The sequence below is a fragment of the Aquarana catesbeiana genome, linkage group LG10 (genome assembly GCF_042186555.1).
Source record: "Aquarana catesbeiana isolate 2022-GZ linkage group LG10, ASM4218655v1, whole genome shotgun sequence".
Taxonomy (NCBI): domain Eukaryota; kingdom Metazoa; phylum Chordata; class Amphibia; order Anura; family Ranidae; genus Aquarana; species Aquarana catesbeiana.
The window spans coordinates 12,053,433-12,067,841 of NC_133333.1; the positions used below are offsets into that span (position 1 = coordinate 12,053,433).

The 14,409-nt window shown below is 42.3% G+C and overlaps 1 protein-coding gene across 1 annotated transcript; it reads left to right on the forward strand.

Annotated features, from left to right (window-relative positions):
• Positions 1 to 1,296: 1,296 nt before the first annotated feature.
• On the forward strand, positions 1,297 to 8,480 carry LOC141109788 (uncharacterized). The gene is made up of 2 exons (XM_073601067.1): positions 1,297 to 2,125; positions 7,211 to 8,480. Exons 1-2 carry the CDS (start codon positions 1,514 to 1,516, stop codon positions 7,343 to 7,345), a joined length of 747 nt encoding a protein of 248 aa, XP_073457168.1. The 5' UTR covers positions 1,297 to 1,513; the 3' UTR covers positions 7,346 to 8,480.
• Positions 8,481 to 14,409: the final 5,929 nt, after the last annotated feature.

Genomic DNA, 14,409 nt, shown 5'->3' on the forward strand with positions numbered 1-14,409 from the left:
AATAGTGCCCTATCATTGGTACCAGTGGGAGGAATAGTGCCCCATAATTTTTGTCAGTGGTGTCAGTGGGAGGAATAGTGCCCTATCATTGGTGTCAGTGGGAGGAATAGTGCCCCATCATTGGTATCAGTGGGAGGAATAGTGCCCCATCATTGATAGTGGGAGGAATAGTGCCCCATCATTGATAGTGGGAGGAATAGTGCCCCATCATTGGTATCAGTGGGAGGAATAGTGCCCCATTATTGGTGTCAGTGGGAGGAATAGTGCGCTATCATTGGTATCAGTGGTATCCAAGAGCAGGATAAAGGATAGCAAAGGGCCACATCAAGCCCTTGGGTCGAAGTTTGGAGACCACTGCTCTAGAGGCTTAAAATCACATGTAGTAGACATCACTACTCCAGAGATCTCCACTCACCGAGTCTCATGCTGAGCGGTTGCCTGCTGCATTCTGAACACAGGAAGTTGGCAGCTGGGCACGAGCGCCATTCAAAGAACACTTTGCATTTTCTCTGAATCTCTAATCAAAGGGGTAGAGAGGTGGTGATGCCATGCGTTCCACCACATCCAATCAGTGTTGCTTTGCATTTGTTGAGAAACTGGCGGCTGCACCCAGCATCCAACCTCCTTTGTTCCTAATGTAGCAATAAGGGACAAAGGTTCAAAAGAAAACGAACGATAAGAGTTTGCACACTTTTAGTTTTGGTGCACCTGGAGATTGTCTAACTCATTTAAACTGGTACTTCAGTTTGGGCTTTAAAGTATCATTCGTCTATTTTTGGTTTTGCGTAGGCACCGATTGGGTAAACCCACCCTTGGCTTTTTATATACATTGTGAGTTTGGGTGGCAGAGGGATCTCCACACCTGAATTCACAGTATTACCTACCAGGATTTGGCTCCCCTCATTTTGCTGTACAAAAATACAGCAGGAGAAGGGAGACTACCTTACTCGACTATATAAAAGGGAACAACACTGAGAGGTACTAGGAATTTCAGCAATTGGATCAGGCCATTGGGGTTGCCAAAAAGCATATAAAAAAAGGCTTATTCTCCAAGCTGCTGTCTACTGAAAACCTGGATTATCAGGCTTTGGTTAAACCTGTGAAGACAAAAAATATAAAACGTGTTTTAAAAGGAATGGAAATTCTTCACAATGCAGAAAGAACACATTAAACAGACTACTATTAGCACATACATGTCCAATTTCCACACGTTATGGGCATTACAACATGGTTGCCCAATCAGGTTTGGCTTCCTGTAATTGGTAAGCCTTACTCTGTATGGAGATACTTGCCTAACATTTTTTGGCTTCCTGCAGTTGGTATGATTTACTCTATATGGAGACCCTTGCACTTTTAAAGAAGTTTATTTGATGTGGAAACTATAATCTGTAAGCTGAACAGTAAAGGATTTCCTCATTTTCTGCTGGTTAGTTCATCTTGAAGGACTCTAGGTGACCATCTGTGGAGGCAAAGGAGGTAAAGGTGATATAAGTCTCTTAAAACCACTTGAACAATGCAGGAACCGTCTGAAGTCAGCCACCAGGAACAGAATTTACCTCCACATGCAATGGAAACAACTGCTCAAGAGCTTCCACCCAACCAAGTTAAGGACTTACAGCCCAACTATCCAACTTCAATATCTCCTGCACCTCCGGGCAATCTAGCTCCTCCACCCTACCCAACAACAATGATGCCAGAAGGCCAACCACCTGTTATGCACCACACTGCTTATCCAGCCTCCCAGGTCGTAACAGCTCACCCACCTGGTACCTACCCAACCTACTATTCAAGCGTTCCAGCCAACTTGACTCAACAGCAGCCTATGTACACCACACCTATGGCCCCTCAGCCTTACTATCCAGCTACCAATATGCCTCAATATCCCATAACTACAGCTCCTGGACCCCACCCTCAGTATCAAACTCCACCACCATATCCAAACGCTACAGTTTTTGGATCTCAGCAGCAATACACTGTCTACCAGGCAACCAATGCCCCCGTGGCTGCTACCCAGCCTTCTGCAGTGATGATGTCCAGGCCAAAAGATTATCTTTGCTGGTCAATCCTAAGTCTCATCTTTTGTTTTTGCCCTCTTGGACTTGTTGCCGTAGTTTTCTCCAGCAAGGTAAGAGCACGGTCCTGTATTGGAAGTAGGTTAAACTTTAAAGTGTATGTCTGGCAAAGCAAAAAAAAAAAATGTACATCTCAGTCATACATGCACACTTCCTCATGCTTTGTCTCTTTAAAAAACAGAAAATGCCTGTTGATCCTGCCAGAAATCCAGTGAACTTCAGGAGCCTAGCAGCAGGCAATATACCACACGTCCACCCAGACAGCCGTCCAGGTGGCACAGAACAGCGATCACCTGACTCCACCCAAATATATAGGTTCTCCCGGCAGGCCAAGGGATTGAAGAAAACCCCTGCCCATTGGCTGGGAAACCCCATATACTCATAATCTGACCTTGCATTGCCCCTTTTCATACCTAATGCCACCAGGTACCCGGCCACCTAGCAGCAAAAAAGAGAGAAGTGCAGCAATTACAGACTTAGAGTGAAATCAATTGATCCTCAACAATTAGCCAAGGTAGCTATACCAGGCAGGTACCTTTAGGAGCAACCCTGCCTAAACACCAGGGTGCTACATAAGAAAGTGAATGTTCTGGGTGAACCAATAGGATATGAGGGAGTGCTTTCATCATTTTACTAGTAGCTGGCAGGAGCGCCAAATAAAAACTCTATTGGTTTGGATTAGTGCTCCTTGTGGTTTATGGTTACCATGTGAATTACCATATGGTGATATAGGTTGTCCTGGGTAATCTAAGTGCTAGGGGGAGAGGAAAAAACGAAAAAGTTCTAAGAGTATACAGGAGGGGTAGACTGGAGAGGGGGTTCTGAATTGTGGAAAAAGAAGAGTGATATGAAGAGGAGGGGGGTTGGATTAGTGTTCCTTGTGGTTTTTGGTTCCGAAGTGGAGTGCCGTATAGGATCTGTATGTAGGTGACATAGGTTGTACTGGGTAATCTAGGTGCTAAGGGGAAGAGAAAAAAGAAGTTACTAAGATTATACAGGAGAGGTAGATTGGTGATGGGGCTGTGAATAGTGCAAAGGAGGGGTGACCCGAAGAAAAGAGGGGGTTGGATTGGTGTTGTGGTTGGTTTTTGATTGGTTCCAATGTGGGGTGCATTATGGGAGTAGTATGGTAGGTGATATAGGTTGTCCTGGGTAATCTAGGTGCTAGGGTGAGTGAAAAAAAAGAAAAAAAGTGCAAGGAGCACATAGGAGGGGGTAGATTAGAGATTGGGTTGTGAATGGTGGAGAGGAAGAGTGACAAGAAATAAAGGGGGGTTGGATTGGTGCTCATTGTGGTTTTTGGCTCCAATGCGGAGTGCCGTATGGGAGCTGTACAGTTGGTGATATACTGTAGGTTGTCCTGGGTAATCTAGGTGGTAGGGGGAGAGAAAAGAGAGAAGAGAACCAAAAGAAAATCGGGAGGGGTAGAATGAAGACGGGTGTGTGAATGGTGGAAAGGAAGAGTGACACAAAGAGGAGGGGTGCTGGATTAGCGTTCCTTGTGATTTTTGACGAAAAATGTGGGGGGCCGTATGGGAGCTGTACAGTAGATGATGTGGGTTGTCCTGGGTAATCTAGGTGATGGGGGAAAAGAAAAAAATATTGAGAAAACATTGGAGGAGTAGATGGGAGAAGGGGCTGTGAATGGTGGAAAGGAACAGTGACTCAAGCAGGGCTTGCATTAGTGTTCCTAGTGGTTTTCAGTTTTCAGTGTGAAGTTTCATATGGGAACTCTACGGTTGGTGATGTAGGTTGTACTGGGTAATCAAAGGCTAAGGGGGAGAGAGAAAAGAACTAAGAGATTAAGAGTGTTGGAATGAAGATGGAAGTGTGAATGGTGGAAAGGAAGAGTGACTCAAGCAAGGGTTGCATTAGTGTTCCTAGTGGTTTTCAGTTTGCAATTTGAAGTTCCGTGTGGGAGTTGTACGGTTAGTAATATAGGTTGTCCTGGGTAATCTAGGTGCTAGGGGGAGAGAGAAGAAAACGAAGAGAATAAGGGAGGGGTTGAATGGAGATGGGTGTGTGAATGGTGGAGAGGAAGAGTGACATGAAGAGGAGGTGGGTTGGATTAGTGTTCCTTGTGGTTTTTGGCCCCAATATGGAGGGCCGTATGTTAGCTGTAGGGTAGGTGATATAGGTTGTCCTGGGTAATCTAGGTAATAGGGGAGAGAAAAAAAGAGACTATAAGAGGGGTAGATTGGAGAAGGGGCTGTGAATGGTGAAGGGAAGAGTGACACAAGGGGGGTTGCATTAGTGTTCTTAGTGGTTTTCGGTTTGAAATGTGAACTGTATAGTAGCTGATATACGATATACTTAGTAATCTAGGTGTTAAGGGTAGAGAAAAAAAAGGGAAGAGAACTAAGAGAAAGGTAGATTGGAGATGGGTAGGGGTGAGCCGAACACCCCCTCGGTTTGGTTCGCAGCAGAACATGCAAAAAAATTTGTTGGAACACCATTAAAGTCTATGGGACACGAACATGAATAAAGTGCTAATTTTAAAGGCTTATATGCAAGTTATTGTCATAAAAAGTGTTTGGGGACCCGGGTCCTGCCCCAGGGGACATGGATCAATGCAAAAAAAAGTTTTAAAAACGGACGTTTTTTCGGGAGCAGTGATTTTAATAATGCTTAAAGTGAAAAAATAAAAGTGAAATATTCCTTTAACCACTTGACCACAGGGCACTTAAACCCCCTTCCTAACCAGACCAATGTTCAGCTTTCGGTGCTCTCACAGTTTGAATGACAATTACTCAGTCATGCAACACTGTACCCATTTGAAATGTTTGTCTTTTTTTTCACACAAATAGAGCTTTCTTTTGGCGGTATTTAATCACCGCTGGGTTTTTTATTTTTTTGCGCTATAAATCAAAAAAAGACTGAAAATTCGATAAAAAAAAAAAAAATTCTTTGTCTTTGTTAAAATTTATTGCAGTGTATTGGCGAGTATTGGCAGAGTATTGGCAGAGTATTGCATAGTATTGCAGAGTATTACATAGTATTACATAGTATTGCATAGTATTGCATAGTATTGCAGAGTATTGCATAGTATTGGCAGAGTATTGGCAGAGTGTTGCATAGTATTGCAGAGTATTGCATAGTATGGCTGAGTATGGCAGAATATGGGCACTGAGCAGTGCTGTGGGCTGGATCTGTAGTGCCCACAGCGCTGCAAATGATCTCTCCCCCTCTCCCTCTCTCCTCTCACACTGTAACGATCGGTACAGAGAGGGGAGGGAGGAACCAGGGTCATGACATGACGCCGGTTTGTTTACAAGTGATGCTCCATCATTTGACGGAGCGATCACGTGGTAAACGGCCACTATCAGCGGGCATTTACCGTGATCCGTGATGTGCCGGGTCCCCCGGACACGGCGGTCACGGATGTTCCCGGGTGGGCGTGCGGGAGCGCGATTCTGTGAGGACGTCCATGGAGCCATAGCCGTCTTTCGGCTTATGGCCCGGTCGGCATGTGGTTAAATTTCGTACCTGGGGGGTGTCTATAGTATGCCTGTAAAGTAGCGCATGTTTCCCGTGTTTAGAACAGTCCGAGAGCAAAATGACATTACTAAAGGAAAAATAGTCATTTAAAAGTACTCGCGGCTCTATGAATTGTCTCGGCAATACACATAAAAGTCTTTGAAAAAAACGGCATGGGATTCCCCCACAGTCCATTACCAGGCCCTTCAGGTCTCGTATGGATTTTAAGGGGAACTCCACGCCATTTTTTTTTTACTTTTGGCGCGGGGTTCCCCTTAGAATCCATACAAGACCCCCGCCCGCAGACCCCCACAACCACCGGGCAAGGGTTGTGGGCATGAGGCCCTTGTCCCCAAGCCGCAAGCATTTTTAAATTAAAGTAAATTTACTTTAGAAATGTCGTTTTGCTCTCGGACTGTTGTAAACACGGGAAACATGCGCCACTTTATAGGCATACTATAGACACCCCCCAGGTACAAAATTTAAAGGAATATTTCACTTTTATTGTTTCACTTTAAGCATTATTAAAATCACTGCTCCCGAAAAAACGGCCGTTTTTAAAACTTTTTTTGCATTGATCCTTGTCCCCTGGGGCAGGACCCAGGTCCCCAAACACTTTTTATGACAATAACTTGCATATTAACCTTTAAAATTAGCACTTTTTGTTTCTCCCATAGACTTTTAAAGGGTGTTCCGCAGCTTTCGAATTTGCTGCGAACACCCCAAATTGTTCGCTATTTGGCGAACGGGCGAACAGCCAATGTTCCAGTTGAAATAGCAGATGGGTCATGGTGGAGGGGTTTGGGAGGGAAAGGGAGGGATGTGGGAAGGGGCAAGGGTGATAAGCATCAGCCCATGGGGTGCCCATGAAATAGCAGATGGGTCATAATATTTTAATGGTTGTTGGCAAGCCAAAGCATCCACACTCTCATAAATTTGTCGTGAGAATGCAAGAGTCGTTCATTAAGCAGAAACCCATTCACTCTTTGTTTAATTCTTTATAAAAACACTTTGCATGGAATAGTCTGCGTTTTCCATGTATGGACAATGGTTTCCTTGGCCACCAGTAGTATAAAGCCCGCCAGTTTCTGTGGAAACTTTCTAGTTTGATGTGCAATAATGCATGCCAGGGGTCCATCCTAACTTGAGTGTAAAAAAATTGAGAACAATCTGCATTTTTTGAACAACTCTTCATCAGAACGTTCCTTCTTGCCATTGATGAGTCAACTAAAAGCAAACATGTTTTTTTAATTTTGGATGGAGTGGAGAGTAATTAGAACCCCTGACAGGATTTTATTGCTGTCTGTGCCCCCATTAAGGAGATTTGCGCTCTCTATGTAGCCTGGTTACCATTATCGTCAAAAGTGAAGGTAAAAAAAAAAAAAATAGAATTCAAATGTTAGGTTGTCCCCCAAAGAGCAATAGAGGGGATATGGTCCAATGGGGACACTAGTTCTGGTGACCCTGAGGACAACCATGGATTCATGTTTTGGCTATGGGACAGAAAGTGAAGTCTCTTCAATGAAACACACATGGCAAAATAAAAAAATAAAAAACATACAGGAATTGTAACCCTCCCTTACTCTATCCAAAAAAAAAAAAAAAAAAAAGTTTTGCTTTTGCATCTGCTTAAAGTGACTATATTTTATCATCTTCTGCAGACGACCGACGCCGTGGCAAAGCAGGACTGGATCTCAGCAAGAAAATACTCCAGCAATGCGCTCTTGTTTAATTTTTTGTCTCTGGTGTTTGGAGTCGTAATTTACGTTGTCATCATGGCACTCAGATTAGGTTAACCATCGTCCTCCTTATAAACCAAAAAAAAAAAAAATGGTTTCTTAAAAATTCAGAGGACCCCTAAAAAATGGCTAAGTTGTATCCTCCGACCTGCTGTATTGATATGACCTTCAAAATGAGAAAAATAAATTGATACAATTTAATTTCTTCAGTCGTTGCAAGAATTCAAGATTGATTAAACATTAAATGGAGTCGGTTAAAGTGGTTGTAAACTCTGTTACACCGCTTTTACCTAGAGGTAAGCCTATAACAAGGCTTACCTCTAGGTATCGTGAATACCTCCTAAACTTGCACCGTGTAGGAGATATTCAGCATATGATCTATTGCCGACGTCAACGGCGCATGTGCACTGAAGGGACAGGTTTTGCTGGTGCCGTTTCTTCAGTAGCTGTGCCGCGACCGGCGGCTCCCGTGCGCATGTGACGTTATCGCGGCACCGGCTGATCACAGAGCCGGAGCCACGAACCTGGAAGTAACTCGGATTATGGTGTGGGGTTGTCTTTCAAGGGTTGGGCTTGGCCCAAGGGCGGACTGACCATTGAGCCACTCGGGCACTGCCCGAGTGCCCTGGGCCACTAGGGGGGCCCATCAGGGTTGCCAGCCTCAGTAAAACCAGGGACAGTATGTATAAATCTGTTTTTTTTACATCCGTCTGTGTATACTGTGTGTACATGTATGTGTATACTGTGTGATTGTATACTGTGTGTGTGTATACTGTGTGGCCCCATAATCTCTGATTGCCTGGGGGCCCCATAATCTCCTATTGCCCGGGGGCCCCATGAGTTATCAGTCCGCCCCTGGCTTGGCCCCTTAGCTCCAGCGAAGGGAACTCTTAAGGCGTCAGCACACCAATACCATAATTCATCCCAAAAGTGTTCTATCGGGTTGAGGTCAGGACTATGTGTAGGCCAGTCAAGTTCCTCCACCCCAAACTCGCTCATCCGTGTTTCTTTATAGACCTTGCTTTGTGAATATAGTTTATGTCAATGTATGGTATCCTCCATTATCGTCCTGACAAATTGTAAGACCTCCTGTACGCTGTACTTATATATTTACTGTTTTCTCTGAAAGCTGTATTGCGCCAAAAATTTTCTACACGCAAAGACTGAATAAATAAAATGAACAAAGCAAAATGTTGGGGGTGTGCATATACTTTTAATAGGGACTTTTGAGGTCTATGATATCGCTAATGTTTAGGTTGTGGAAATATTTACAGATTTCATTAGCTCGGCACGTGGCCAGCGAATTCCCCTTTCGCCACGCCTGCTCAGCATGGACGGGAGGCAGCGATAAGAGAGTACAGTATACACGGCAGACAAGGCAAGTATTCGGCATTGACAAGGTCATAGCAGTAATCGAAGGAAAAAAAAAAAAAAAAAACAGGACACTGCTGAAGGCAAAGTTCAGTTTGGAGAACTAAACCGCACCTGAGTACAGTGCCTTGAAAAAGTATTCACACCCCTTGAAATTTTCCACATTTTGTCATGTTACAACCAAAAACGTAAATGTATTTTATTGGGATTTTATGTGATAGACCAACACAAAGTGTCACATAATTGTGAAGTGGAAGGAAAATGATAACATTGTCAAAGATTTGTGGAGAGCATGACTAATAGTTGTCCTGTGGACAGATTCTCCCACCTGAGCTGTGGATCTCTGCAGCTCCTCCAGAGTTACCATGGACCTCTTGGCTGCTACTCTGATGAATGCTCTCCTTGCCCGGCCGGTCAGTTTAGGTAGACGGCCATGTCTTGGTAGGTCTGCAGTTGTGCCATACTCTTTCCATTTCCGGATGATGGATTGAACAGAGCTCCGTGAGATGTTCAAAGCTTGGAAGATTTTTTTATAACCTAACCCTGCTTCAAACATCTCCACAACTTTATCCCTGACCTGTCTGGTGTGTTCCTTGGCCTTCATGATGCTGTTTGTTCACTAAGGTTCTCTAACAGACCTCTGAGGGCTTCACAGAACAGCTGTATTTATACTGAGATTAAATTACACACAGGTGGACTCTATTTACTAATTAGGCGACTTCTGAAGGTAATTGGTTCCACTAGATTTTAGTTAGGGGGTATCAGAGTAAAGTGGGCTGAATACAAATGCCCCCCCCCCCACACTTTTCACATATTTATTTGTAAAAAAATGTTGAAAACCATTTATCATTTTCCTTCCACTTCTTAATTATGTGCCACTTTGTGTTGGTCTATCACATAAAATCCCAATAAAATACATTTACGTTTTTGGTTGTAACATGACAAAATGTGGAAGATTTCAAGGGGTATGAATACTTTTTCAAGGCACTGTATAAACAGTGCAAAGTTCAAAAAAGTTGGAACGCTGTATCTAGACGGGCCCCCTATATCCCGAGTGGGCAACGTCTGAAAGGCAAGCTTTAGTGGGGAAGAAAACCTTTACGGCCTTAAAAAAAAATGCAGTTTTAACAGATTGTTGTGCTGGATTATTGTGGAAGAATGGGGACACTTTTGCCTTTTGAATCATTGTCTTATTGATGAGCTTTATTCGAATTTTTGGGCACTTTGTTCATTCTTTTCATCTAAATGTAGAAGGACAAAGCATCTGCGTTTGCTCACCTTTCATAGCAGGGGTGGTGTCTGGCGTAAACTAGACATGTGCGGTTCGTTTCGTTCCGAATCAAAAATTCAGACAAATTTTTCGTTATTCAGATATATCCAAATCTCTGAATTGCAATAGTAACTAATTTAAACAAATCCGAATTAACGAAACAAAAATTTTGGATAAAATTTGAATGGTTATCGAATTCAAATTTCAGAAGAGAATAAAATAGAATAGAAAATAAAGGAATAGAATATAACAGAGTAAAACAGAACAGAATAGAAAATAAAAGAATAGAAAAAAATAGAATAGAAAATAAAGGAATAGAATATAACAGAGTAAAACAGAACAAAATAGAATAGGAAATAAGTGAATAGAATAAACTTACCATAGAAAAGGAATGGAATAGAATCAAAACAGAATATAATAAAATAGAAAGTAAAAATATACCTATGTTCTGAAATTCGAATTTCAAATATAATACATTTTAATTCAAATAGAATAGAAAAGAATAGAATAGAAAAAAAAAAGAATATAATAAAATAAAAAGAATATAACCTTCTTCCGAAAATCGAATTTCAAATAGAATAGAAAAGAATAGTTTATAATAGGATAGAAAAGAATAGATTAGAATAGAATATAATAGACTAGAATAAAAAAAAAATAGCATAGAATAGAATAAAATAGAAAGAATATAAACATCTTCCGGAATTCAAATTTCAAATAGAATAAATTTGAATAGAATAGATAACAAAATTTAAAAAAATAGTACAGAATAGAAAAAAACAATAGAATAGAAAAGAAAAAAAACAACAATATAACCGTCTTCTGAAATTCAAATCAAATAGAATAGAAAAAAAAACAATAGAATAGAAAATAAAGAATATAACCATCTTCCAAAATTTGAATTTCAAATAGAATAAATTTGATTTTGAATGGAACTGAACTTAATTCAACCGAATTTGGAAAATTTAAAATCAATTTGAATAAACAAAACAAATTCCGAAAACAAATGAAATGAATTTATGTAAACAACGAATCAAAATAATTTTTTTGCGTTCTGCACATGTCTAGAGGAAACCACCACATCCCAATTAGATACTGAACACACCTGACCCCGGATAAACCGGGGAATTATGTCAATTGGGACTTAGAAGGTGGGTGGTCTCTGAAAAAAAAAATCTCACAAGGGCATTCAAATGAAAAAAAAAAAAACTGTATTTACAAATGCATTAAAAATCCCAGGGACATAATATCCCAGTCTCTAAAATCAATTATACACTTGGTGTAAGCTAACCCCTGAACATAATCCCCAAGAGACACTACATAAAGTTTTAGATACATTCAAGCAGCCCCAACACTTCCATAAGGAGTGCCGGATATACTAAACCAGCCCTAAATATCTGCCATCAGCAGAAAGAAGTTTTGCTGTAGGTAAACAAAAAGAATCCCAACGCGTTTCACCCTAAGGGCTTCTTCTGGGGAACAAAGGAGATTATGTTCACAATATCATAAGTATCAGCCCATTTAAAAAAATTTGCAAAACCAAAAGGAGTGTCCCATCAACAAGTTAAACCTCAAACTGAACGGGTAGTCCTTAGATCAGGGGTCCCCAAACTTTGGAAACAAAGGACCAGTTTACTGCCATTCAAACTTTAGGGGAGTTGGACTTTGACCAGTGGGAGTAGAAAATGCCCTAGACTTAGTGGTCAGTGGGGGTAAAAAAATGACATAATTGGTGTCAGTGGGAGGACTAGTACCCTATGATTGATTTTAGTGGGAGAATTGGTTCCCCATCTTTGGTGTCAGTGGGAGGAATAGTACCCCGTTGTTGGTGCCAGTGGAAGGAATTGTGCTCTGTCCTTGGTGTCAGTGTAAATAGTGCCTCATATCAGTTTAAGCAATAGTGCCACAAGAGCTGGATAAAGGCAAGCAAAGGTCCATATCCAGCCCACGGCCAGAGTTTGGAGAGCCCTACCGATTATTATACATTCAATAAATGCCCCTATAGGACTATATCGTAAGGTCCAGGACACAGAAGACGCCACCTTTCCTCTCCAGCATGTCCTTCACATACATAATTATGACTTCCAAAGTAGCATGCTCGGAGCGGCGAGATTTATCAGGTTTATCTGGGGTCAGGTGTGTTGGTCAGTATGCTCCCCTTTCCTTTGCTCCCTTACCACTCTTTTCTTTTGTGTAAGTCAGTTGGAGCTTTTACAGGGCTATGGACCCCCCCCCCCCACCACCACCATATGTGACATACTTGGGTCTGGCAACTTGCTGCTCTAGCCTTCAACATTACTTCCGGAGAAGAAGGGGAGTGACTCATGTGCACCCCCATACCCAAAAATACCAGAATGTTCTCTTGCTCTAGATGAGCCACTTTGAGTGACAGAGGAGCAAAGGAAAGTGAACCTGTTGCTTTGCCCTTCAAGGGCAGGACACAGATTCACTTTTAGTCAGCCAAATTGCCATTCTGAGGAACAAAACACGTGATGCCTTATTTCTGAAACCAAGATTGCCTCAAGGGGCGACGAAAGAGATTGTCCCAATAAGTAAACAGTTTGATGACTCTTTAAGAAGCAAGAGGTTGGGCATGCAGTTCCTGTTCCAGAACACTGAGCAAAGGCTCAGTGTGCAATGCTCAATCATCAATCTCTTGACTTTTCATTGACATTATTAGTAGGACCATCCCCTGAGTGAAGACTTTCTTTGAAAAAAAAAAAAGATAAAATAAGGTCATGAGGGGTGACCAGGCTTGAAAGTTCCTGGTATGGAGATCACACGCATTGAGAGTTCCTGGTATGGGGATCACCCACACTGAGAGTCCCTGGTATGGAGATCACCCGCACTAGATGTTCTTGTAGAATTTTTAAATCAAGCACTTAGATGTACCTACAGTCTTCTTTCATGGGTGTCCTGTGACCCCTTGAACCTGGTGTGCCTTTATTTGAAAATAATGACTTCAGGATCTAAATTCCCACTTGTGCAAACCCCTACTTCTACCTTAGTATTGGTCAAATCACTACAATGGAAGGTTTCACTCAACTATACTGAGGTGCCCAAGGAGACAGGCCTAAACTTGAACTCAGTTCCTGAACTGCCATTTGGTTAGTAGAAGTGTCTGGATTCTGGTGCTCCTAAGGCTCATGTGACGGAACGTGGAGGCAACACTGCCGACATGGTGTACAATCAGTCTTTAGAAAGGTTTCGTTTGGCACAGGTTTTCTTTATCTGGACTTTGATCACTTTGGGACTGTTATGCTGCTTAGGTTTTGTGTGTTCAGCGTAATGTTCTTATTTACTATTCTGGCACATCATCAACATTCAGTAAAGTCTGAGCATTGCTCCTGTTTTGCTAAAGAGTCCTTTAATAGTCTTACTGAATCCCTAACTGAGAAATACTGTTCCTGAAAATTAATTCAAAATGTTGACAACTAGCATTTCCCTGTACAAAAGGAATTCAGTCATTTTATTGGAAAATAAACAGTACAATAAATAAATAAATTACAAATGTTTGTTAATAAATTACCAAGTAACAAAAAAAAATAATGAAAAAAAAAAATGAAAAAAAGTTAAAGGAGCCCTAACACCCCACAGACATGGCAGTGCTTAACTCCTGCGGCATTCCTCCGAGGGCAGTCCACAGCAGCGGGAGCACCAACGGGCATTTGAGATTTTTAGGCTTATTTTATAATCTAAAGAGGGGACCGATGTAATTGGAACACAATGATTTCTTTTTTAAAATGTGTACACATTTTAGCGCATATATGCCAAACACAAGGCCGGTGAGCCAAATCTGGCCCTCTAGGCCTTGCCATGTGGCCCTCGCATCCAGTTTTGCAGACGGAACATGGCGGAGCTCCATTCCTCCACCTCCGCGCTCTCAACCTCTGCTCCAGCTTCCCACTGTCACTTGTCAACACAGAAGCCTTCTGTGTTGACAAGGGACAGCTTTGCTCTCAGCGGCTCCTGGACCTAACACTCATGGCAGGGCACAGTGAAGACAGATCTTCAGAATCTCAAAGAGAGAATAATTTGCAACGCAAGGCAGAGCCACCTACACAGGGAGGTACTAGAGCCATGCGAGGAAGTTTTTTTGGGAGGGGGGTTGCACACTGTGCTTAGCGCACACCCATACACTCTCTACATAGTGCACCCATGAACTTTGCACTATGTACATAGCATACTCCTGAACTCTGCATTCTGTACATAACGCACTTCTGAACCCTGCGCTTTGTACATAGGGCACCCCTGGAACTGCACTCTGTACATAGGGCACCCCTGGAACTGCACTCTGTACATAGGGCACCCCTGGAACTGCACTCTGTACATAGGGCACCCCTGAACCCCGCATTCTGTATGTAACATACTCATGGACTCTGCACTCTGTTCGTAACACACTCCTGAACCCTACACTCTGTACATAGGGCACTCCTAGAACTGCACCCTGTACATAGGGCACCCCTGGAACTGCACCCTGTAC